The sequence below is a fragment of the Centruroides sculpturatus genome, unplaced genomic scaffold (assembly GCF_000671375.1).
Source record: "Centruroides sculpturatus isolate CEXI.00-Female unplaced genomic scaffold, Cexi_2.0 scaffold404, whole genome shotgun sequence".
Classification (NCBI taxonomy): Eukaryota; Metazoa; Arthropoda; class Arachnida; order Scorpiones; family Buthidae; genus Centruroides; species Centruroides sculpturatus.
The window spans coordinates 183197-211049 of NW_019384604.1; the positions used below are offsets into that span (position 1 = coordinate 183197).

General features: G+C 35.8%; 1 protein-coding gene across 2 annotated transcripts; it reads left to right on the top strand.

Moving 5' to 3' along the window:
• Positions 1-4834: 4834 nt before the first annotated feature.
• LOC111625118 (alpha-2 adrenergic receptor-like) lies at positions 4835-23495 on the top strand. Of its 2 annotated transcripts, none has more exons than XM_023368155.1 (5): positions 4835-4856; positions 9644-10580; positions 12710-12827; positions 22767-22844; positions 22912-23495. In XM_023368155.1, exons 2-5 carry the CDS (start codon positions 9771-9773, stop codon positions 23469-23471), a joined length of 1566 nt encoding a protein of 521 aa, XP_023223923.1. In that variant the 5' UTR covers positions 4835-4856; positions 9644-9770; the 3' UTR covers positions 23472-23495. The 2 variants fall into 2 exon arrangements, with proteins under 2 accessions (XP_023223923.1, XP_023223922.1); XM_023368154.1 differs by lacking the exon at positions 4835-4856 and adding an exon at positions 9076-9186.
• The last annotated feature ends 4358 nt before the right edge of the window (positions 23496-27853 follow it).

The following is a 27853-nucleotide window of genomic DNA, read 5'->3' on the forward strand; positions in this document are numbered from 1 at the left end:
GAAAGCATCTCCTTGTTTTAAGAATACTTTTAGTGCATTCCTTGTTGCTCTTCCATTTGGTTCCGTTTGAACTGTCCCTCTTGAAATTGCTCCCACTTGATTGCATTCGAAGCCAAATACTTTTAGTTCTGATACTGAACTGTTACGTAAACCTTGGGAATGTTCAGTTCTATATTTCGTGTTGATCTGGCATAATAATTTGCTAGACTCTTCAAAAAACTTTTCGACCCGATTCACATTTTAGATATTTCTTGGCCCAAGTTTCGTTTGCCTCGCAATAAAGCACATATGAATTATAAGAGACCACGCCAACAGCTATAGGCCCTATGTTCTAATACATTTGTCAAGTGTTGATACACTTGACAAATGTATTAGAACATAGTTGTGCTTTGGTTGAATTATAATAATGAATAATCTCCGGCTTCTCATTTAATAAATACACTTTATAGTTACTGCTATAATCAGGATTACAATTCATCAAATCAAAGTATAGTATTCACACGGGAGCAACAATCCATTGCGAAGCATCAGATATTTTTATTATTTTTTTTTATAGGAACCAGTATAATTAATGAATTTTTGTCAAATATATTCCAAAGTATTCAGAAACCGTAGGGGATAAAAGTAAAAAAACTTCAAATTCCAAAACTAATATTTGTCTACATTATAAACAAAAATATGAGCTGGGCTCACAAGGTGGGATCCCCTCATCTGCATGCGACTGTAAACGATAGTTTCGGGTTAATCGGTTGGTATATTTTTTTAAATTACAAAGAATCATATTTCGATCTATAATGTAAACTGCAATTCGCCAGACAAAAATGTTTTATTTTCCTCGATTATTATGTTAGGCGGAGCGCACACTAAAAGTAACGTGACAAGTGTTCTGGCAGTAACTTGTATGTTACTGGCAGAACACCAGATCATTCCGATTTGCTTTGAATCACGTGCGATTCAAAGCAAACCGGAATCATCTAGTAGCAATTCATTAATCATGGCTGCTTCCGATTATGATGCTTTGGACTTAGTGAATATTAATTAATTATACTAGATGTGATACTAGTTTGGAAGCAAGGATGAACCCAAAAACGTCTTTTTGGGTGCATCCTTGTTGGCGAGAAAATGTCAATTAATCCAGCAAATTGTATGTTGAAATCTGGATCGTCTTTCGTGTTTACAATGAACTAAGTTTGCTATTTGTGGTAAACGAAAATTAAAAACAGTTTTCTTTTGAACTAAATTTCTAGTAACAGCTGACTAAAGTGAAGCTTACTGCAATCGTTTGACACTGACATGACGAGTTATGTCACCTCAGTGGGCGTTGACATAACCTCGGATGCCATTTAAAGTGGCATTTAAGATGCCAGATCACTTATCACGGAATTTTAGTGAGCTCTCCGGCTTAGACCAACAAAAATTTTCTACGTGGAATCTAAAAGTAGAAGATTAATTAAGTTCGGTTTGCGAGATGGCATCCAATTCTTACATTAAAATGGTTAAATCTGAATCCTAAATAAAACTGGATCGTACAGGTGCTTCACGTCACGTTGTAAATTGTTCCAAACAAGTAACGACTCAACATTGCACGCATATTATCTGTTTATATAAAAGTCACCGAACTCTAACGGGAAAAATAACTTTACTATTTGTGAATGAAAACACTCGTACAGAGACCGAACAACTTCTTGTAAACAACGAGAAATTGAGATAATTGTTTAAATATTGCGAATCTTTATACTATAGATCAGTCGTAAGCAACTCGCGGCCCTCTGAGTTTCGATAACCTATAAAAACATCATTTTCCCGTCTTCTGCCTTGTGCAGTAGTGTAACTAGGAATTTCCCCCGCGGTGGTATAAAATGCAACATAATACACGTGCTTAGACAAAAACTGAAGAAATACGTATAAGCCATGGGGAAAAACCTGTAAAAAAATAGGGCAATGTGTTATTAATTAGGCACAACTAAGCGCTATATAAATAGGTATGATAGTCAAGAAGGGAACAGTCCTTATCATTGCTGGAAATTTCCGACAATAAGTAGTGTTTCCGTACAAAAATAATGTCTGGCATCTTGTATTCCTTTACTCCCGACCAAAAACAGAAGTTTCCTTTCCGTTGCATTAGACCAAACGTGTCGCCCTCGCCGCCCATAGCTACGTTATTGGCCTCGTGCAATTATACAACAATATTAAGCCGTCTAATCACACTAAACTTGACTAAAACTAAACGTGCACATGGAATAATTGGATTTTTTTCCGTCTGTTTCCTTTTCTCTCTATTTTGCTTTGAGAAAACGAGGTGCTATAAATAACTTTCGGCCGCGGTGTCCTTTCAGTCTGTTTTATATTGTCATCGCCAAGTATTTATAATAATTTTCAAACGTTTAGATTAAAAAATAAACTTTGAACTCGAATTGTATTTTCAATTTTAAGTTAAATTCGACATTTCCGATTTGTCACGCAATTGTCGCCAACGTATTAAAATTCACGCGGTAAATTATAATTAAAATCGATTACGTAACCAGACGTTCTACGCCAATTTTAACAGTTTCATCTTTTAGTTACATAAAATAGTAAGTGTTGCCGCCTTAATTTTGGTTCTCCGAATTAAAATTAATGTACTGCACAGTACACTTTAGTTAAACTTCAAATCTAAGCAGGCTAATAATTTCGGCAAGGAGCCGTTTAGATTCGAGATATTGTCTAACATACGGTTTCTCTACTAAAACATTCGAGAATTTGAACTTGGAAACATTAAATTACAGCAAATTGCTACATTTTAAATGAAGTGGTAATAAATTAAATTCTTTATGAAAAAATCTTCAACCTTGTTAAAAATAGCGATAGTATTCGTCATTTTCTATATTTATTAGAGCAGAGTCGGCGGTCGACCGAAAGAGATTTTGTTTCGATAATTCAAAAATACTTTTCTACTAAAATACCGGGAAGACATTTCATTCGACTAAACAAAAGGTTAATACCTTCGACAGTTTTATCCGTCCAACGACGCCTTTCTTCCTTAGTAAGATCGAAGATCTCTCCTAAACTAGAAAGTTTTTCGTGACAATTGTGTAATTACAGGAGAACTCCGATTAACCGAATGTTATCCGAACCACCACTTGTCCTCCTTTCTCTTCTCCCACTGACGTCACACTGCAATTCTCTTACGTCATGCACGAACTGCACGATCAGTGACACGTATTTGCTGTGACAGTAGAATGCTACTCCACATTGATGAATAAATAAATGCAGTACGTGTACAATACTGCTGGTACTCTGTAATTTCATTCTTTACATGTTAATCCAATTATCCGAATCCGAAAATATAAAAACAAAGTATGCTGTATTAACGGTACATTAAAAAATACTTTCCGGAGAAAATCAAGTTGTTTGCTGCCCTTATATTTTTAAAAATTGACTCGGAAGAATGCAATTTATTTTAATACAAAACACGAGTCCTTAAAAGTTAAATTAGATTATTTTAATTTTAATTACTATAGGCTATATAGATGGTGATAAAGCGTAGGTATTCAGAGCTTTATGGAAAGGAACTATTGAGCAAATTACAATTAAATTTGATATTCGTTCTGTCCTGAGTATGCGGTTTCGATTTTCGAGAAAAAAAATTTAGTTCAAAATTTAGTCGCTAGGAAGAAAGTTGGCGTTACTTCATATGCATATTACCTACTCGTTCTAACGAATTTTGGTTTTTAAAGGGGTTGCAAAACGTTCTTCTCAATTTTTTGACAGGTGACAGTCGGGGTGCCGGCTTCGCCTGAAGGTCGATTACGATCACTCTGAGTTTTTATAGAATATATTCTTTTTTATGAATTACGCCATCTAATCGGGTGTTTATTTTGTCGGTGTCTAAATCCGGTTCGGAATGAAGGAAATTTGTGTTATAGATAGAATGCTGATGAGGATAACTAATATATAATACGGTTGGATAAAAAATTAGTTGTATTTATATAAAATGCTTTGACAAAGTGAGTCCATCGACCTATGGCGATGCCGCGGGTGATAGACTTAAATATGTCTCCAATGTCGTTTAAATTCGAAGGATAACGTTTCAAAATATTTATATAGGCCTATTTATTAATTTTACGCATAAATAGATTAGATTTTTAATCAGTAATATTACGATAACGATTGTAGAATTCTACAAAATAATTTTAAATATTGTAACTATACAGTGATGATGAATAAAACTTACATAAAGACATACAGTATAAAACATAAAGCATTTTTTATATTGTATGGATAACGTTTCAAAATATTTATATAGGCCTATTTATTAATTTTACGCATAAATAGATTAGATTTTTAATCAATAATATTACGATAACGATTGTAGAATTCTACAAAATAATTTTAAATATTGTAACTATACATAGAAGTGATGATGAATAAAACTTACATAAAGACATACAGTATAAAACATAAAGCATTTTTTATATTGTATGCATAAAGTATACACTAAAGTATTTTTCTTAAACCTCCATGCATTTAAGAATCTATATTTTACAAATTACTAACTTTGTTTTTTAACGATATAAAATTCATTATGACAATCTTTATTCTATTGTGCATCTTATCGTTTTAATTATATGATATATTGAATAATTACAGGTCATCTATATTTAAAACTGTTAGAACACATAGCTTAATTCAGTCGTGAGCAACCCTCGGCCCGCGAGTCCTAATGTGCGCCCCCGGAACTTTGGTAACGTCATTTTATTTTCCTGTTTTCTGTCTCGTCCAGTACATACCATTATGCAACCCCGATTAAACCGATATACGTGACGAAGTACTGTATAGTACATTCAAACTAAAAGATGAGAATAAACTATACACAGGTATTACTAGTTTTCATATCATTAGCATTTATTTTAGTAACTAGTGTAGGCTAATGGCTCTTATGCAGTACATTGCTACTCGACAGACTTAAAAGCCTGCATAAGAAAAACTGTATATGGCCTGCCGGAAGTCTACGAAGTTCCCTTGCAGCCCTCATCCATAAAAGGTTGATCTTTTCTGGATATTAGGCATATTAGTCACCTTCGATGCATAGGTCTATATATACTGGGTAATCATAACTTATCTATGGATGTAGATGGCTTTAAGGCTGATTGTAATCTCACTGGTTACGCACCGAATTTTTAATGGGATCTTGTATGTATATAGTACAGTACAGTACATATGACAGCTAATTTACTACAATAGGACATGACTTTTAGGAATAGGAATAACTAAAGTTGAACGAATGGTTTATAATAATGTAGTTAGCCTATCCGATTGTTGCCTAATTCGCCTCTGTTCTTATAGATAACAGAAAATCTAATAAAGACATACACTTATTATAGAAGAATAAAAGCAAAAGGAATTGATGAGTTGCGCAATGACAGAACTCAAATTTATGGCATAAATTATATAAGTTAAGATGTCAGACGTCTTCGTGTTTCAACAATATGTTAATAGTAATAAAGAAGTAAATAATTAAGTACATTGCTTTGGGGGAAAAAATGATAAAGAATATTGAGTAAAAACTTTCTACTTTTAGAAAGTAACAAAAAAATTATTTGTAAAATTAAGGAAAAGACAAGCTAATAGAAAATTATTGCGAATTAAAATCAATGAAATGGCAGCTAAAATAAAAGAAATCATTCTAGTATTACGCCATTAGTTTATGGGTAGAGGAAATTGGTTTTTAGCTGACGATGAGAGGAGGGCGGGTTTTTGATGATGTAAAATTGCTCTTGCTGTCTATTTTCTCCCAGTCATCAAAGAATTGTCTGACAATAATCCGTGTGTATTTGCGAATGTTAAACTAAAGTGTGGTTTTGACTTCTGGCCTGATGACACGATTAGAGGGAGGGTGATCCAAAAGGGCAATTTTTGTTGATAAAATACTTGAACGGCCCCATGAAAGGAATTTAAAAGATGCATCAGTGTATTAGTATAATAAATTAAAGAATATAAGACACGACAGTCTGTTTATTTCTCAGCAGAAACTATCATAGATTGAACTTACCAAGTGAAAAAACATTATACAATTTAAGGGAGAAACAATATACGGTACTCCTAAACTGTCACTCATTGAAAAATGTACCGGTAGTGGAAGAATTGGCTGTATTATATAAAAATTATGGTGTTAGTAGTCTTGATTTTATTAAATCAAGACTACTTGATAGTGCTAATGTAATAAGTAATAAGCGAGGTTACAATAACATTAATATATCTGTCGTGTCCGAAATAATTTCATCGAAAACTATAAATGTTTAATGCATTAATTTCGGGATACATTGAATTAGGGAAGAATTTTCTAACTGGTATAATGTTTTAGATTCTTTTCGTATCGAAATTTTACCGTATCTGGCTTAAATATCATTAATTACTATTACTAGATAACAAAATTATAATAATAATGCTGACATTTTCTCCATCCTAAACCTTCCCCCACGAATTTAAACACTAGTGTAGCTTCTTCAATTTCAAGGAGTTTCATTTAATGAGTTTATAATCACATTTAAAGAGTTTAAACAGCGAGTATTAACATAATTTGCGTTTTTGAGTTAATGTTCTTAACAAATTTTTAAACCCTCGATGCACACGTTAATTAACATGACGTCACTTAATTAATATGCTATCGATCTATACATAGCGACAGCGTACTGTTAAATAAATAATTTCGATTAATAATATTAACAGAAATTAATAATTAATATTACAACCGAAACAACGCGCTTAAAGTCAGCGAAATTTGACGGAAAAATTGTACGGTGTTCAACAATTAATTTCAACATTGCTCATTTCTAAATCATTTGGGTTTTATTAAAAGTGTAAAACAGCCCAAGAGAAATTATGTATGAAACGGTTTTACTATCGGACGTTATTTTTTAGTCGGTACAAACACCTGCAGGTCTATTTCAATGGCGTCACCCACGGCTCCAGAATTCTCTGTTAATTCGACCATTCCCGTGGGTCCTTCGGTAGATTTTTCTCCACGTTCCTTAATGGCGATAGGCAGAAAACATTCCGCTCTATTTTTGAAAATATTTTAAAAAACGGGGAAAAGAAGCGTCTAAAAATAGAACGAGGAATTTAAGAAAGGGTGTCACTCGTCTCCCTTGGATTTTCGCCGGAATTCTTACGAGAGAATTGGATGAAGTCCGTATTTGTTTGGAAATTTTACAGCCGAATTAGCAACACGCACTTGAATTAATAAAAGTAGAAAATTGCAATTTGACTTTACAAAGTGATAAATTTAAGAAGATTTGCGTTCCTCCAAACCATCTGCTGAAATAAGCGAGAAACAACCTTCGACGAAATTCGATGGTTCTCAAAGTTAGGCTTCCGATCCGCGGATCATTTATGCCCTCGTCCACTTTTCATTCTGTAAATATAGGAGAGACCGGGGCAAGATCGGCATGTTAAGCTTTACTTAAATTTTGTGTAATAAATACTGCTGTAAACTGAAAAAAAAAAGCTTTGCATATTGTCTATTGGAATGTTACCTTACTATAGAACTGGTTAAAATCAGTTTGGAAATAAAAATAATTAAAATAATTACAACTTTACAAGAAGAGAGAAATTGACGAAGTTGCCCCGGGTATAGGGGCAAGATCGGCAACTTCTCTCTTTTTGTAAAGTTGTAATTATTTTAATTATTTTTATTAAAGTTGCCCCTGGTATAGGGGCAACAGTAATGGGGCAAGATAGGCACGTATATAAAATTATGTTATTAACAATGTATAAGTTGGAATTCACTATTAAAACAAAGAAATACAAATCCAACACCCATTTAATATTATTACAACGAAATGCAAGTTCAAAGACATATATACATGAATAACAAATGCAAACATGTTTTCATTTATCATCTGTTTGATTTTTATCCTTTGCTTCTAATGTGGCTTTATGTTGCCGATCTTACCCCGCTAGTCATGATTTCGAAACATTAAGTACAACCCTGAGAACAGAATGCCAAGCCACGATCTGGCCACGTGAATAAGTTGAAGTTACATCCTTCTAACAGGAAAAGTAACTTTCGTTATCATGGAATTATAACAAAACCTGCCAATTCAATATAAATGGAAAAAAAATATTATATGGAATTGAACGAAAATGAAAATTTGCTTGATAATTCAACTACGCTTGTTGGAGAACAATAAAAACACTACACTCAACAAGCCACCAATAAAACTCAACTGCCTAACCTATAACCAAAGTCTCCTTTTAATTTGTTTTTTAAAAAAAGCGCTTGACAAACTTGCCCCCCATGCCGAAGTTGCCCCGGTCTCCCCTATCACTTTAGATGATGATAGACTGTATGCAAAAATATTTTGTCTATCCGTTAATCCAATGTCAGAGATGGGATGCATGAAAATGTTCTTTTCTAGACTACGTTCTATAGAATTGCATTTTGGAAAAATAACTATGAGTAGATCAACTGCGGACACCAGTATTTCACGGACCACACTTTGAGAACCACTGTGTTAGATGTATGTTGTCCCTACTCGAAACCCAAACTTTAATGGCGGACGGAGTTTTATTCCTCGAGAATTCTTTACAAAGGAAGGAAGTTCTACATCTCGATTTTCGTCGGTCAAGAAGCAGTTGCCACCGACGTGAATAAAACGATTTGGTCCAGGAAATTCAAACTACGGATCTTCCTAGTTCGAAGGAAGAAAGGAGCGATATAAAATTGCTTGAATCGAGTTAGAAACTTTTAAAGTCCTCTCGTCCTGCCTCGACTTTATCGTTTCTTCCAATCCTGTTTAAAAAATGAGTCTTCTCCTCCTCCTACGCTTCGAACATGTTCCTTGTTTGTTCTCACCTCTTAAAATTATGATATTTTTTCTTCGAAATTTTCCATCGTCTCAGAGAAAATTATTCGAGTGACACGAAAGGAGAAAGCGTCGCGTGACGAACGACCAAATCGACGCTCGTTCGTTCGCGGTCCTCTCGATAAAAATGATTGGAAAGAAAATAAATAAATACGGGAGGCGGACGAATATTTTTCTTTCGTCGAACGAACTAAAAATAAACTCCGAAAACAAATTTCGGTCGTTTCTTCGGAAACGGATCCACCCGTCGACGGCGGAAGCGTTCCCATCTCGCGGACGCGCCTGCGCGACGGAAGCCGCGCGGGCGGTGGCCGCGAGACAGAGAAAGGATTCGGAAGAGGTGAGTACTTTTGTTCTGTCTTCCCAACAAACTCATCTTCGGCCGGTCTTCGACGATGTGGAAAAAGGAGGAGACTCGGTTCGATCGAGAAACAGTCCTCTTCCGTTCTATAAATAAATCAGGGCTCGCGCGATTCTCTCTCGGCGACAAATCGCTCCGCCTTTGATTGTTCGCGCCGCGTGGCGTCTGGCCGGGAAATAATTAGAAGCGGAAGGAAATTTATGGCGGGGAGAATTGGACGAGATTACTTTGGCTAATTGCCTCGGCCAATAGAATGAAGTCCGTGCTGACGACACCCATTTCTCTCTCCTCTATCGTCTAATCGAACGTTTTCGGACGGACGACTCGGACCCTTGTGTTCCGTCGATATACGCTTCCAGTCTCTTTTGTGTCGAAACAGTTAACTTTTAATTCCTCCGCTTACAGTTTACAGTTAAATATTTGAATTTTCTTTCAGTGGCGGAAGTGAAAACTTATTGGTCGATGGGAGATCGCCAACTGCGTGTGATTGGGATGCGATTAGAAGACAGAAGAAAAACCTGTTTTAACCGAACCCCGGACGAATTCAACGCTTCGTACACGGAATGAACGACAGTTCCACCTATCACGATTACGGAGCACCGGTGGTGGGTGTTATGGTCGGAGTAATTTTGATCGTCATGGTTCTAACCGTGGCGGGTAACGTCATGGTGATCTTGACCGTAGTCAGGCACAGAGGCATGAGAACCAGAACCAACATGTTTCTGGTCAACCTGGCTGTGGCCGACATCTTGGTGGCAGTCTTTAACATGCCCGTCTCCCTAATAACCTTGATCAGGGGAGACTGGATTTTCGGCCGAGTATTTTGCCAGATCAGCGGCTTTTCCATGGCCGTCTTCTTGATATGTTCCATTCAGACGTTGATGTGCATAAGCGTACATAAGTACGTGTCCATAACGCGTCCGTTCAGTCGCACCATGACTCCCGAGAAGATACTGACCATGATAGCAGCCATTTGGATTTGGTCCGTTCTGTGCGGAATGTCGCCATTGCTCGGATGGAACACCATCGTTTACAAGAAGGGATCCTCCCAGTGTGGACCCAGTTTGCCTAACAGCTGGTTGCAGTATTCGCATTCTATTTTCATAAACACCACCAATTATATTGTGCCTCTGTGCGTCATGTCCTTCTGTTACTTCCACATATTCCGAGAAATCAATCGGCATCTACAGAGAATTCGAAAAACGTCGAACGTGGACTTGGACGAATCCGTTTCTCAACAGAAAAAAATAACTGTGACCTTGGTATTAGTTCTGGCTTGCTTCTTGCTATGTTGGACTCCTTTTATCGTATATTCCAGCGCCGTTTCTATCTTGAAAGACAAATCGAAGATGCCCAGCATCATTAACCCAGTGGTGAGTATATTCCGCCATGTATAAATGATTATGTCATATATCTTCTATGCAAATACTTCCAGATCGGTTGCAAATAGAGTCTAACGCAGACGTGTATTATTTGCTTTAAAGTTGTTTAGACTATATTTTTTTGAGTAACAACTTTAACTTAAATTTACTTTATTTAACTTTAGAGTAAATTTACGGGCTTTATTGTATTTGGCTTATCTTTTTTAGTTTTCTTTTCTTTCTTTTGAATATTTTTGATCGTTTTTCGCTTCATCCATCCAGCCGGCCCTTGATAAGTGTAGTACTGTACATAGAGCAGAAGAAATAACGGAGCGCTCTTGTCAGCGAAAGTCGAGGAACTTGTAGAATAATTCACGATTATAAAAGAAGGAATCACGGAAAATTATTATATTTCGTACGATGTATGAGTATTCTTTTGCTTAAAGATCTGGTTTTCAAGTTATATAGAATTTCCTTTGTTTACCATTTCTGACTATTTCCGAAGAGGGTCTTTTTTCATATACGTTGTGAGTTCAGCCAGGACTACAATGAGGGCGATCTGGTAGCGAATGATGGGACCTAACATATCGGAGACAGACCGCCCACAAAAAATTTCTAGTGTTGCTTGTCCGGATTCGATTCCGGGTCCCCAGAACACCTCGGCCATCCTGTCATTCGAATTTCTCTAGTAGGAGCGTTCTTTTAACAGAAGGACCGTTCGACTCCACGACTTTTCCAAGTAGGTGGGAAAATTTGGTTTTCGTACAATGCCATTTAGAGGGGCGCGTTAAACCAGCATTTTTCGGCACTTTTGTAATAATGAAAACACAACTGATAACTTTTGTTGTAACAACCATACTTCTTATATTAATGTACAGCTATTGCGCTTTTAGTACTTTAGTAACACAGTTCAGAAGTGTGTGGCACTACTCAACGCTATATTTCGCGGCATCAAAGCCCGCTAGTGGTCAAATGTATAAAACCACTTCACACTGGTAGTCGGTCGCGAGTTCTTTCCTCATCAACAGGCTGGCCACATGGAATTTTTTGGCATTTCTTCACTTGTCTAACACCTAAGTAGCAATTATTTTCCGGAAGTTCTCCGAGAGGCACTTCTCGGTTGATCATCCAAGTGTTGCGTTGCCTTCTTCCATCAGTCCATTTCGCGGCACCCCTGAAGTGTCGTTGCAGCACCCTGGTTGAAAACCACTGCGTTAACCGATTAAACACAGAAAGAATGTAACCGGTGGAGCGAAACGCTTTCTCAGCACTCAAGAGTTAATCGCTTAACCGCGTGGTTGATCTTTTTTGATAAAAACACAGTTTATATTAAGTCAAAACATATTCGAGTAATTAATTCGAACTAATTTGGCACTCCGTTCAGATTTTCTACATTAAAATTTCCACGAACTTCTCTATTGATGGCCAAGTATTCCACAGTGTCCAAAAATATACCCGGCTTCCACCGAAGATACTTTAAAATTCTCTTTCTGTTACAATTAGCGAATTCTAAGATATAGCCTACTTAATTAAAAGGATTTTATTCTTTCTCGCCTAGAAAAAAAATGCAGTTCGATAGACTAACACCTTAAATTATAGCCACCTCTTCGATTAGTATGCTCTTAATACGAAACCACTAACGTTTCCTTCAGAGAGACTGGCAACGTGTCAGGCGCGCCTTAATTAACCTATGCGTCGACTTCCGGTAAAAACGTTAGGGTAGGAACACGATAGAGACACGCGCGTTTTCGGACCGATTCCGGATTCTGGTTTAACACAAATAATGGAATTTCAATCGAGCTATTCTTTAACGTGTTAAAAAAACAGTCGAAATGAGGAAAATTGGTGGCGTTACGCATAAAACTAAGAGGAAAATTTCATCAGGAGAACCTATTTGATTTATTAGAGGCGTAACTAAACATGGAGGCGGGAAAACGGATGACGTTCCCGCTCTCTCGAGAGTAAGCTCGCGTTGGAAGCTGGCTAGAGAAAGGTAACCCGCCTCTATCGGCATCCCACGGGAAATTTCTCCGTTATTTTCCTAATTATTTTGCCAAGCGGACTTCGGAGACTTTTATTCCTCAGCTAACATCGGGAAATGTAATTAAATGTAAATTACTAAATAGTATTTTTCTCCATAGGCTTATTGGTGTGGTTACTTGAATTCCGCCTGCAACCCTGTCATCTATGCCCTCCGCAGTCCCTCTTTTAGACAGGGATACCGCGAAATCATGTGCGAATACGTCCCAGTGGATAACGGTAAGTGGTTTTTTTCCTTTTGCGTCACCAGAATGACCCGCTATAGCCGGTTTGGGGGGAGCAATCGGACGACTCTTCTTTAAAAGTAACTTAATTAAGTGATACCGGCGTTGTTTCCGACCGAACTGTTTTTTCTATCGCAATTATTCGGCCCAAGTTCTGTTTCGACCCGGATAAGAGTTCGTGTTACGGTCTAGTAACTTTCTTTTGGCACTTTGAACGACGCCCGAACCTAATTTGAATAATATTTCCGTGTAGACTTCCGGTTAGAAAACTGAGTTTTAACGACGACCGAGGGTCAGGGACGTCGAAAAAGAGGAGAGAACTGGGAATTTTTTCCCGTGCACGGAAACTGAAGGGCCCATAGTGACTCCTATTCGTATAAATTGATGTTAATTTTACTAACAAAAAAGTAAAATTTATAGGATTGTGTTTTATTAATAAAGAAACATTCTACGAATTTCATTTGTTGGAAAAGTGACAAGAATGGGCCGACTCAACTACTATTCTCCTGTCAAGCTCTCGAAGGCCCCACAGGATAAAAGGCCAAAAGAGTTGGAAGAGGTAGAAATTGAAATAAACCTAGGAGTCGAAGCCAAATTAAGGACTCCCACAACCAGGAGTCAGGACAGGTTTTTTTTTCCTTTGTATTTGCGAATTACAATTACTCTTATATAAAACAATTGTATTTCTGTAAGAATAGATTTGTTTGAACAGTCGTTATATTGAAATAGCTAAATCCTTGTGCGACGAGAGGATACTTCTTTAAGTTGTATGTAATATTTGGAAGCCATAACGTTTTATAATACAGTTGGAGTTACACTTGTTTATTATTTAGTTTCATGATGATAAAGGAAGGAAGCTAGTATAAGTAAAAAGTAATCTGTTTAAAGTCTATGAATGTAGCGAATTAATTAATTAGTTAGTTGATATAAATCGAATGTTTTGTCCTTCTTGAAAGAAAATCATTTACACTTTTGGACTCAGTGGACCTTGAAAAGTCGAGAGAAAAAAAAAAAAGGTTGTTTTTCCTGTATGTGGGGGGCCAAGACTTTGTTTATCCACTTTGGAGCTTGATAACTGCTGTGTCTTTTGTTGAAAATTTCTGAAATTTTGCAGAGAGGTTTGTGTATTAGGGGGATTGATGCTAGTAAATTTTGATGGTTAAAGGTCGAAAGAGTGGGAATATATAGAGGTGGCTGGATTTTTGTTTCTTTTGGAATGAGGTAGAAACTTTTAAACGTAAGTTACTTGCTAAGGTTCGTGACTGTTAAAAATTGAAGCGAAAGAATTAAAAATTTTGTCATGTCATTAGCAGTATTTATTAACGATGTTAGACATACTGGACGTGGGCTTTATTATAGCGAGGTAGTGTATTATAACAAATAAAAAATACTTTTTTTGTTTCTCTGATGTGTAACGACTAAATTATTTAATTTCTAGTGTTCATCTTGTTTTACCGTGTAAATTTGTAGTTATTTTCAATATAACCTATATGTTTTAATTTTTCATAAATACGATTATACGAAGACTAATAAAATCTTCCTATTAGTGTTAATAGCATAATGATGGGACAGTTTGGATTCAGCTTCTTTCGATTAGAAATCATCAAGTATCTTCAAAAAATGCTTTAGCTACAATTAGTCATTTCGAAAAAACAATAAATGCTTAGACAAACGATTTGGAATGATTTAAACTTGACCTTGCCAACATTGAATTAATTGCTAGATCCCCCAACAAAAGCGCATTTTTGTTAAAAGCCCAGTTTTTCCAGAAATGTCCTTATTCTCGAAGCCACGGAATGAACCACGAATCAAACTACGCTAAGATACAACCAATAGATCTTACTCGTTAAACCTTTGTATTTCCTACTTAATTTTAATAAGCCATTTTTAGTCTAGAACACCTAGGAGGTGTTAGAAATTCCCTACAGCAGTCCTAGCAAAGCACCCATAAAATCTATACTAATTAAATAAAATGAACGCATGCTTCACGTATACAGTAGAAGGTCCTGCTAAGTTTAACGATGCTGAGGTTTCAGAAATTATGTACTGTACGATACAGTGCATACATATGATAAAACATGTCAATACAAATATAACCCGGTGCAAGTATCTTGCTTGCTTTATATTTGTTTTTTTTTATTTTTATATGTTTTTTTTATTTGTCTTTAGCATACATACGTTACAGTTTCTTTCCTCGCTGTGTGCTGTACACTACATTAAAACAGAAATATCATATACGGTTCTAAATTAAAGTATAGCATTAATGAAATCGTCTGTAACCTTAATAAACCAATTTATGCAACTTTTACATAGAACCTACATTGGTGTTCGATCCTTTAAGGAATCAATGTTATACCATTTATAAAACAATTAAAATTTTTTATTTAGATTCTCTGTCTTCTATACCGTTCCTCTTTTAAGGCTAATCTCCTGCGAGATTGGAGTCTACATAAAACGAATGTATTTACTGTTTAATAATAAATTTACTCTTAAAATTCCAAAATACTTAAAGCTCTTTCTTTTACCGTTTTCATTTATAAACAACGAAAATAATTTTATTTTTCACATCGGATTCCCAATTCTTTGCTGTTAAAATTGAATTGGCGATTTGATGACGGAAATATCTAATAAATGACATTACACTTAATTAATACGGGAGTCGCCCCGTTCACTTGATCAATTTTCAAATCTATGTCATTTACGAGTTCATAAACCAAATGAAATGATATTTAGTAGCGACAACTATCTGTCTACTGAGAAATGGCTGAAGACACGCCCCTGTGGGGGTTGTGTTTACTCTTAATGTGTGGGATGGTCGCCTCTCGATTTAGTGTTGATCTTTATGCCCAAGCTGCCGCCTTCTGCTGGTGGCTAAGAATCCCGGACACCAGATAGGTCATCGCAGTTAACTTCCGGTTCATTCCGGACCGTTCTGGCTCGGATTATGGATGATCATCTCCACCCACCTCCAAATGATAAAATGTTATTAATGAAGTGATTTAATAATATTACGAGGCTTTCGAATGATCCTAAAGCCGTGCAAAGAAACCGAGCCGTTACATTAGGGAAGAGTGGCGAAAGTGAAAAGACGGAAATGCTTTCATTTGTCGAAATCTGTCACCTTACAACACAAATACAAATCTTTATTGACCCGTAACCATATTTACGTTACATTTCAGAGTTAAGAAAATAAATATTTGACACAGTCCGTAATAATTACGAACTTGTCAATTACAGCAAATTGACACAGTTCATAATTAATTAGGTCCAGTAAATTTTAATTATAAATAGCGTAATGAGTCTGGTGAGGAATTTTAATAAGAAATATGCATCCCGTGTCGACCGAGGGAAATTATTTTGAAACGGTGACGTCAATTAAGTAACACATATCTATATAGACCTACGTACACAACCTTTGTGGATGAAATTTCGAATGAACGAGGCTCTCTCCATAGGCCTCAGATGGCTTCGCTAATGGAAAACGCCTTTGTGGAGTTCCGCCCTCCGCCTCCTAAATTGAAAAACGTTAGTAAATTCCTGCCGTCGTCTCATTGTCCCTGTATACAACATTTTCCTGCTAGCAATAGAGTCGTGTCGCTCATCTGTCTAACTCCTTTCGGGAGAAAATATTTGGATTGAAATAACGTGACTTCTTGTTTGCATCGGAAATTCTTATATAGTTAATTGGTATCTTCTGCCCGTAAGATTTTTCATATCTGATCTTGACTTTCATCTATCTAACTCGTTCTCGAGATTAAGGGAGAACTGACAGACGGACAGGCGGATGAAAATGGGAATTTATAGGTCTACAGTTTTTTCAAATCGCAGCCCAATAACCAACTCCATTTGAGAATTTTAAATTACTAATAATTTAAGGAAAAGTATTCTGGACGATACGTTGGAACTTTGTTCGACTTAAATTTAGTCGATTCCATAGGGAACGAAGCAAATCCTCCCATCTGTCTATCCTTGCAATTTTTGAGATTTCTCTTTTTTGTTGGTATATCTCTACGATAGTTTTTTCTTTTTCTTTAATCTTTTTGTGCTGCAATTTGAAAATATTGTAGACCTATAAATTTCCACTGACGTCCATTCGTTTGTCTACCTGGCTGTCCTTCATTAATCTCGAGAAAACGGAATTAGATGAAAGTCGTGACCAGATATAGAAAGAATAGACGTAGGAGGCCTCGATTAACTATTAATATATTAACGTTATTTCAATTCAAAAATTTTCCTCTGAAAGGAGTTAGATAGATGACCAGCTATGTTGCTAACAGAAAAAGTATGATGTACTGTACACGGGCATACTACTAATTTGAGGTGGAGAGCATATATTTTAAATGAAATAAATTAAAAATATGATTAAAAATTGCAACCCGGCATTGTGACGATGCCACAATAAATAAGTGCTCGTTTATTTGTTCGCCCTTTTTTTTAATTGACTGTATCAGTAATTCCAAGTACCGTACTGTACTGTACAGTACAGTATACAATCATACAATATAAGACGAAATATAACTAGCTTTTTCTTTAACTTCGTCTAAGATATTGTGAAAACAAGGAAACAAAACCAGAAACATGATTATCTAAAGCGAAAAAACAGGAGGAGCAACAATATCCCCTATTAAAAATAGTGGAAAGTGAATTAATCCATTACTCGATCCTAAATAATACCCATTGCCATAAACTCAAAACAGCAAATACGCGTAATTTAACATATAAAATGCCCTAAATAATAAATTAAAACAAAAACAATAAATAAAGTACTTAAATACTGTATAATAAAATAAAAATTGCATTTACTGGTCACGCACAGTCGAATTCGACATCTTAAACAGATCCATCGCATGTGTACCGCTTTCGTGCTTCGTGATAAGTTCCTTTTTTACCTCAATTGTCGATACTACAGTGAATATTCGCTATTCTTTGAATGCCGAACATTCACCTTAGGGTGTGACTATGCAGACGCAAATATAGTAGCGAGCGATATAGTTCTCGCCAAGGAAAATTATGCACAAGCGAGAAGCGAGAAATCTCGTCGGCGAGAACGAATTTCTGGTTCTCATAAATATTTGACAGGGTTTGATATTTATTGCGTCTCGCCTCTTCTCGCTGAATATTGCGCATAGGCCTTGGCACGAGTAGAAGATGGCTTCTCATATTTATCGTCTACTGTATATAAGCTATAAAAAGAATTTTTTTAAACTATAGATATTCATAAAGCCATATAAATTCTGTTTTATTAACAAATTATAATAAAGTTCTTTATTCTTTCGCTGTTTCCAGAGGAGGAACAACGTAATTTTGTTTTTTTTTTATGCATTCATTAAGAAATAATCCCAATAACAAAAATTTTTCTTTGCTAGTAGTAAGTGTCGTAGTCCAACCATTTTGATTTTTACTCATATATAGTGCAATAATTCACGACTAGTTCGACTTAAACATGTGACTTCATCATCAACACGCTACTTTCTCCCGTTCACTGGTGGTGGTGTAGTCGTACTGTAGTACCTAACGAGAACGAGAAACGTCACCAACTCTTCTCGCCACATATTCTCGCTCGCTCGCGTCTGCAATAGTCGCACTCTTACGCCAAACTATCTGCCAAGGAAGAGTCGTGTGTCATATCTAGAGTGGGGTCGGACTTAATAACGATTTTACTCGTTATTAGCATTTACAATATTTTATAGAACCCATCCCTACCCTCAAAATTAAGCTTTTTGCCATTTTGTAATAATAAAAAATAAAAAATATTTTTTATTTTTTAAATAAAATATCATAACAGATGGTGTCACACACAGTTTTATTTATTTATTGTGATTAATATAAAAGTAGCTTTTTAAATAAACTCTCAGAGCAGCCGTGAAAGATACGTAATTTGTTAATGGATTTTTTTCTAACAACAAATTTCTAAGAGAAATTTTTAATCTCTTGTTTGTTCGATTTAAAACATTTTTGAAAATTATTTGAAAAAATAAATCTAAAATAAAATAGCCCATATAATTGCTTAAGACCAATTGTCTTTGTCTTTATTTTATATTAATTTGTTATATTTTATTTATTTATCGAATATTTTCTAATCGGTGCAAAATTATAACAATTAATAGACGGACATTTTACATCATTTATTGAAATTAGAGCTTAAAACCAGATTTCTTTCCAGGCATATTATGCAGAGAGTTAATATACATATATATATATAATTATATGCAGTAAAACTCTCTCTAAAAGAGAGCTTTTTCTCGGTCGCAATAAAGGGGTTTCACCATAGTTTGGGTCGATTGGTGCTGGCGAAACTTCCGGAAAAGAAATGAAAAGAGGTCGCTAGGCCAAAGTTCACGAGGGTTTTACATAGCGCTATTTTACTTTTATCGCTTAATTTTATTCTTGTAATAATACAATTGCATTCAAAATGGTATCAAGAATAACAAAAGTTCAAATTTATGCAAATTAAACATTTATAACGATTTTACTAGTGGCGTATCGAAAGCGTTCGGTCGGCGGCAGTGGTGTCTCCGAGTGCCGACCGAACTGTACACTATGTCATCGTCTTGGGTCTTGATCAGAGGCGTAGCTATCATGGAGCAGTTGAAACAAACTGCTCCTGGCGCGCGAATCATGAGGGCGCCAAGTCGGAAACGGCGAAAAAAACATTTATAAAAAAATGTTTGGATTTAATAATTAATCAATTAACTATTAGATTTCAATCCGTTCGACAATTATGTACACTTTTTAAGCGCTTATCACCTGCATATCTTGTCGCGTCATCTGATAAAAATATGCTGGAAGGATCAGAATTGTTACAATCGGCATATCCCTCCGACATTTCGCTTAGTTTTGGACCTCAAGTGCTTCGATTTAAAATGTGTTTTAATATTCAGGTAAAAAGAATTACTTCCATAGCAAAGTTTCTGGACTACTTTTAATTCACACCGTAGCCTCAAGTTGCTTCTCCGACATTATTGCAGCATGCCTTTTTTTTTTATTTAACTTTACCTGCGACGACAGCGATAGCAGAACGAAGCTTTTCAAAATTAAAATTAATCAAAACTTATTTAATATTTAAGAAGCAGCATGCCACAACATCGTCTTAGCTCTGGCTAATATATCAATTGAGAAAGCAATATCTTGTCAACTTGATCTGGTGAGTGATTGACTGATTTGCAAACGAAAAAGCGAAAAAAAAAAATAACAATTTTAAAGTTTTTTTTTTATGAAACTAAACTTGCATACATTTTGTCAATACAGTTTATATAATATGTAGTAAATATTATTAGGTACTCCGTACTTAAAGAATTATATTTTGTTTTATTATTATACTTGTATTTATTAAATTGACTATCTTATTGTTGAAATACGTTGAATCTCAAATAAACTGCTATTAAGTAAGGTTTTAAATCGAAATAATTAGATATATGTTTTTAAATTAAATGTTCAAAATAAATTTCGCGAGACCTCTTCCGAGGAACAAGGAGGTGCACCGACTCTACTTGCTCCAGGGAGCTAACGAATAAAATAACACTTTCTATTTTGTTGACGTAAGAAAACAATTGCTTTATTTGTTGCAGAATTTTGTATAAAGACAAATTAGTTCACAAAATTTTAAATATTAAAATCCGATATTGTATATTTAATATTGGCGATTTTTATTGATGTCTTGGCCATTTCGAAAGCTTGTGAATTGTTGATTAAACAATAAATAGTTGTAAGATATTATACACGGAAATCATACTCCGTATCAATAAAAACATGAAAATTCTTTGTTGTAATATTAAATCGTAATCAAATGAATATAATAATATATAGAACTTGATAACAATGTCGTAGGGAGCAACTTCTCGATGCCAATAACTCTTAGCTTTCAGGAATAGTTCTCGAAGAAAAGATTTCATCCGTGAAAAATTCATCATCATCCACTCGAAAGCCATGGCTTTATTCAGTGATTTCATCGTTTCTTCCAGAAGATCGCATTTACCAAAATGATACCATTTTTCACATTTGTGTTGGCCATTTGTTACCTTCAAACAAGATTTGTAGACAGTAGAGGATAATTTATGCTTGAAGCAGGCACGAAATCCTCGGATTTTCAAATTTTTACGGAACATCCATAAAATGCTTGCTGTTATAAGGAATGATAAAATCACAGTTATGAAGATCTTCTTGCGATTCATTGTCGTGTTCTATGGATGCTGACTTTTGCTTCACAATTAAAATCTTTGTTTAGTTTACAATAATAAAGTGTCATTGTTAAAGTCTATTGTAAATATCTTTTAATAGACTAGAATATTAATGAAAAAGTATTTAAACATTCCTTAAAACTGAAAATCACAGTTTATGAAGCTTTTAATCATCTTACTTGAAATATATGAAATTCAAATTATCAATTACCAATGTAGACAGATGTATAAACTTGTAGCTCTAACTTTTTAATTATACCCTGTGGGCACTAAGAGGACTTTTATATCATAAAGCTTGACGCTTCAAAGCGAAATTAAAACATAAAGGAATATTAATATATGTAAAAATCTAGTAGGTACAGCTTCTCAACGCCAAACTTATCTTTACCAAAGAAAAAACTCTTGGAAAAATTTGATTGTCATCTGTTTTACTTGATGTAATTTTTATATCTTGAATATTATTGTTTGGATATCAATTGTTTTTGGTTAATGATTGTATTATTATTAATATATCGAGATCTAAGACGATGACGTACAGTACTTCGGTCGGCGCTCAGCAACAGCACCGACCGAATGCTTTCAATACACCTTTAGTAAAATCGTTATAAAAAGTTTTCATTTCCATAAATTTGAGCTCCTGTTATCCTGGATAACATTTTGAGTGCAATTTTTTTACAAGCATAAAATCAAGCAATAAAAGTAAAATAGCTCTATAGAAACCCTCGTGAACTTTGACCTATCGTTCGGAAGTTTTGTCAGCACTTCACTGATAGCTGGAAAAATTTTAATTTAAAATTTGAGCTTTCTGATCCTAATAGTTTCTTTCCCCCCTCTAAGAGCGTATGCAGTGCCGGATCAAGAAAAGAAAATACAGCTTTTTTTCGCGATTTTTTCACTTTTCAATTGCTTATATTTGTTTAATTGTTTATATTAACCCCTTTATAGAAAATTATTAAATTTTGCATACTACTTAAGAAAACAATTATCTTTCGAACGAGATATTCAGAAATACGTTAGGTGTTTGGGGGGCAAAGAAATCGAACCCCGAAAACGACAACCGTGATTCCTATGTTATATAGTCAGTCCGTGACTTTTTTCCTTGGCGAGGAGTCACTGCCGTGACTCTCTATTAAGAAAACTAATAATTTTAAAGAAACGAAAAATTAGTTATACGATTAGCTGAAAAAATAACAATAAAGTATTTATTAACAGTTTTAACGAATATATTTAAGAAAAACATTTTTATTAACACAATATTCTCCCATTTCGTTATGAAACTATTTTAGAAAGCTATTGCAAGCTTGGAATAAATAACAAATTATCTTTCATTACCCGAACATTTAAAAAAATTTTTAAGGACTTTCTTTCCAAAATCGTTTCTTTCAATATTTAAATTCTCCGATAATCACATGAAACTTTTCATTTTAGTATTGGATTAATCCGTTAGTCTCAAGAAAGATCGATGCGTTGTAAGTTATGGTATCCCTTTCAAAAATGTAGTATGTTGGGTTGCAGCTAAGTAAGCAAGCCAATGGCAGTTCGTTTTATATGAAACGAACAGTGTCATTGGCGACATGAAAACGCGCTCATTAACACTAGCTAAACTGTCTCCCGAAGCATTGTAATAGCGATAGATAATTGACTCTCAAGTTCCTCCGAGAGTCCGAGATCGTAAATTTCTATGTTGGATGGACGACGATGACAACACGAAAAGTAAAATTTTTCTAATTTTTTTTTTTTTTACTTTGGTTGGACAGGGCGAGCGGGTGGTGGCATTTCCGGCAGAGCGGGACGTTCCGGAACAGCTTTTTCTGCCCCATGTACTCCGGCTACAGGTAAAGTGCTTTCTTCTTTTTTTCTTTTTTTAGAGTCGATTTTAAATTTCGACTACTATTTCAACAGGGAGAACAAGATTGGCTGTTCCCGCTGCCAAAAAAACGCTTCTGTCCGACACCGCCTGGGCAAGTCTGCCTCTTCTATCGGTCAGGCCCTGTCATCCGGATTCTTCAGGAGGTATGCCTCATCCTCCTACTTCACTCGAGACTAAAGCCGTCGTCCCAGTCGGGATTTCCGGAAATCCGACGAGCGATCGTGTAGAAGAACTTCGAAGCGGCGAGGAGCGGAGTTCCAGCGAGAGGTCTTCGGCCGCCGCCACACCTTCCGGGTCCCCCGGGTGTTTCCGACGGACTCAGTTTCGCTCCCGCTACCGTGCACACCGAGCTTCTCCGACGGTGACCCAAAAGTTCGCATCGGTGGACCGATTGGACGTTTTATTTCCCGAGAAGGCCGGAATCTGGACGTCGAGAATCAGTCTTCGCCGAAAGAAGAGGAGATGGACTGCTTATCCCATCCCCAAAAAAGAAAACGTCCTACAAGAGGCTCTTTCTCGGAACTCTGACGAAGGAATTTCCGCAAAAAACTCCGACAATTCGGATGGAAAAAATAACCGGATCAAAGAATAATAAAATTGTCTTTTATCCACAGTATACTCGTAATCTCTTCTTTTCTGAAATGGGATTTTTATAGACAGATTTCTTTCACTCGTTCGCGTCGGAGTATTCCCTTTATCGGATTAGACCGTGTTCCAGCTTCCGCTTCACGTGTGAACGTAAAGTTAGTGCTTTCCCATAGTGTTATCTAATGAACAGTATTAAAACCCCAAGGTGATGAGAGAAAAACATTAATGTTAAAAGCAGGCGCCAAGCCGAGTAAGGAGAGGATGGAAAGTCAAAAGAGCGTTGAAAATTGCGCGCGATTCCGGGTTAGGGCCTTTAAATGAAAAAAAGTGGCAAGGTCGTTTCCGATTTTCGGATCGACCTTTCGAAGTCTTCTTCGTTTCGGCGCGGAATTTTCCTTTTTGTAGATGACGCAAAAGTTTTCCATCCTCTCCAGAAAGCTTCAAGCCAATTGATGGCAAGCCACTCCCTGTGAAGGCTTTCCGCCAGAACGCCTCCATCTGTTAAAAAATCGTATTCGAACAGACCAACGACGGAATCGAATCTAGACGATCGTTTCCGCCTAACCACGCTTCTATCTGTCAACAAACACGGGAGCCGAGCTTGAAGTCTCACGAATGGAATATCCTCATTTCTTTGACATCATCGTTTTCCCATGAAACCTTTTTCCGTGTTCTGAAAATTGTCGTTGCATCTAATATTAAAAAGGTTCGGTCGGAATCTCTTCCTTCCATTCTTCTTCGTCTTTCTCACCTCATATGGGGAATTAGCAGCGCCGGCCCGTTCATATAGTCGAACTAGGCGATGGCCTAGGGCGCTTGAATTCGGGAGCGGCATGGCAAAAGTACATGCATAAATTACAATAAATAATGAAAAAATAAATGTTTTTTATCACAATCCTTTCTCACGTGTTGACCCGCGAGTCGCCTTTTTGAAAGTAGCGCCGTAGTCTCACGATTGCGATATTGTGTGCTCATATTGAATAAAAATCAAGTACTCTATTTTACATTGATGTTTTATATCGTTGCGAATTTTTTTTAAATGGGGCGACGTCAAAGTCATTTGCCTAGGGCGTTGAATTTGCTCGGGCCGGCAGTGGGTATTAATCTTTTCGGCTTTATTCCTCCGATAGAGCGACATTAATATCCGATGAGCCAGCCGAAGCTTCCAAAGCTTACTGCTTGGGTATCCGCCGGGAGCAGAAAATAATGTCTTCTGGGAGTCTTTTAAGGGTAACTGACCCCTATTCGGGCGTTAGAGGCGTGGAAAAAATCCGGAAAATTCCACGTGGCCAGCCCTCCCTAGCGAGGCGTGAATCCCCAACCGAATTCCTAGTGTTTAGGAAACGGAACCGTTTGGCCACTGGTGAACCTTCCTTCGATTTGCCGTCTTTTTCGTTTTATAAATAGCGACGACGAACTCTCCTTTGGTATCTCGTGGAATATTATCACTTTTCTCAATTGGTGACAGAAGTGGAAATATTTACACTTCGTTGCAGTATTTTACGTTAAGGTCTAATAAAAGGACTATACTGCATTTGCAAACTATGGAATTTATAATAATTATAAATAATTGTGTGCTTACTTGTTAGAAAAATCGTTACTTTAATTTTGCGTTTATGCTAATTATTGATATACTGAAGATGGCCATCAAAAATTATTTTGTAATATAATGATCTTTAAATTATATTCGTAAAAAGATGAGATGTAAAAAACTCTCCATCTCACATGGGAAATAAACAAATTTCAAAAGACATACAGCGATGGCAGTGAAATATTTTTGCAAAAGTTGCACGTTGAGAAGCGAAATCGTAGAAAGGGAGAGATTTTTAACCGGAATGAAGCGGCCATTAGAGTGCCGAATGACACTTCAGAAGTGCAAGATTCTGCGAAATATGATGATGAGCAACCACCAGAAAGCTGTACATGTCTTTTTAAAAGTTATTTTATATTGATATGTAAATACAACTCTAAATTATTTAATACCTTTGTAATCGTTTTATTGAAAATACTGTAGGCTACACAATTTAATCTTATTATTTATAATATGTATTAAAGTAAATGAAGAAGTACGTATGCCATACGAAAAAAATACCAAGTTAGGGTGCCACTATTAGAAAAAGGTTGAAAAACATTGCAATAATGAGTGAAACGATTTCATAATAAAATCACAACAATTAAACAATAACTTATCACTGGATAAATTTCAATATTTAACCGGTTCAAACACCGTTATTTTCTAGGAATTATCACGTCTACAAACTCCAAAAATAAGATTGCCAATCAACAATATCACTGGATTTTTGATTGGATTATAATATGGTTAATTAATGATAAACATATAATGTAATTTGAACTAAAGATAAGCGGTTAAATTGCCATCTTTTATTAAATTTAAAAATATATAAAAATAAATTAATTAATTTGGAATATTCTGGAAGAAAAAGTCGATCCGAAACGGTACTCGAACCTTCAATTCTGTTTATCGTGAAAATACGGATCGATTTATTCTTGTAGAATATTCTAAATTAATTAATTTATTTTTAATTACTGTATTATATTTAGTACAAAAAGATAGCAACATAATTGCTTACCTTTAGTCCAAATTATGTAATATCTTTATACTTAATTGCCACATTACAGCCAAATTAAAAATCTGGCGGTATCGTTTCGTTATTTTTATCGAGCTATTATTAACTGTCGTACTTGATTTTAAATGTAAATTAAAATGATAAGTTTTCACAAATACGAGATATTATGCAAGATAGAAAAGATAAGTTTGCCCAAACTATTATAAACATTTAAATAAAATAAGACAAATATTGTCACGCTTTCGTTAAGAGCGTTTAACCCATGTTCATTAATCATTTCTAAGATGTGTATGTAAAAATTGTGATAATGTATAAAATATATTTATAAGTTTCTGGTTAATTATAATGATAAAATCCATAATTCGGAACAAAACGTGATTATAAATTGCCATCGAGAATAACGACTCCGATGTTTTATGAAAATAGGTGTATCCGTTCTGTGTGTAGAAACAGTCAGGTTTAAAGTGTCGTTACAAAGAACACTACTATTGTTCGATTTCCATTTGTCACGGCGGCGTATCGCTCTCAACTACCGAACGAAGTAGTGCTTTTAGGAAACACCCGTCGTGTCATCGTTTTACGTACAAAAAAAAAAAGATTCCATATCATAAGTCGGCGATCAAAACCTCGTAACTCCAATATTTGCTCATATTTAAATTACAGAATTATTGGATAACGAAACACGTTTCCCTGTTAACTATAAAACTCTCGCAGGTTCCTAGTTAAACTTACTTAAATACATAAATAAATAAAAATAATCAACATAAGGTAATAAAGGACTCCTGAAAAAAGTTTAATGCTTCTCCAGAAAATGACTTCCTTCAGGAGTTACACGAGATTTTGATCGCCAACCGACGATATAGTAGCCTATCAGAGCAACTAGGCATATATAGGCTATATATATATATATCACATACAGGTGAAACGTGATACCGGATCTCTTTTTAGGCTATATCTTGCTGTACAATTAACTGCACGGCAACTCAGTGGCACTCCTGTCGCAATTCCCGCATCCTCGAGACTAAATAAATAACAAATGCGCCAGAAATAATTACCATAAGTCAGCACAACATTCTGTACACGATATGTTAGCTTTTTGGACCTCCATGACAGCCTAAGGCAGCGCCTAGTTTCTTTGGCTTCAGACGGCAGCGTTAGTTTCTACGTTAACTTTTATCCGATTCGGAGTCTAGTAGTTATAAGTCGTTGATGTAATCTTGACATTCATTATTGCAGCGGTTCGATCGTTTCTACGATTTCACTTTTTGTTCGTGCAATTTCTGAAGTAATTCTGACAACGTTTACTTTGAGTTTTGAAATTAATTCGCGATTAATTGCAAAGCTCTTGTAAAAATTGAAACTTAAAACCATCTCAATTCTCAAAGTGAAATATTGAAATTTAAAACCATCTCAATTCTTCCGTTTCTTAATGAAAAGCTTTTTATTGAATTCCTTCGTTCTACGACGATAGACACATCGACAAAAGATGACGATTTTGGCGCCACTCGACGTCGAAACTGGAAAACTCTGTTTTAAAGCTCGGGACCGAAAGAGAAAAGTTCCGATTCGATTAAAAATCACGATATAATGAGAGGGAGTCGGATTTCACCTTCGACGCTCATTTGCGAGGGAAGAATTGACATATGGAGAGGCAAATGCTTGGAAAACGACGGAAAAACCGTAAAGAACGGAGATGCCGCCGCGCATTCGAGCGTCGATCGACGGCGCTCCGCCAGCAAATCTCATTCGCCAATTAAAAGTTTACCCGGTCGGCGCGTGACTGCGACGTCACGCGGTC

Bases quoted from the DNA above. Each gene is read 5' to 3' on its own strand.
- LOC111625118 (XM_023368155.1), top strand. From the start codon at position 9,771: ATGAACGACAGTTCCACCTATCACGATTACGGAGCACCGGTGGTGGGT. The intron at 10,581-12,709 runs GTGAGTATATTC...TTTTCTCCATAG, and splicing joins CCAGCATCATTAACCCAGTG to GCTTATTGGTGTGGTTACTT. The intron at 12,828-22,766 runs GTAAGTGGTTTT...TTGGTTGGACAG, and splicing joins ATACGTCCCAGTGGATAACG to GGCGAGCGGGTGGTGGCATT.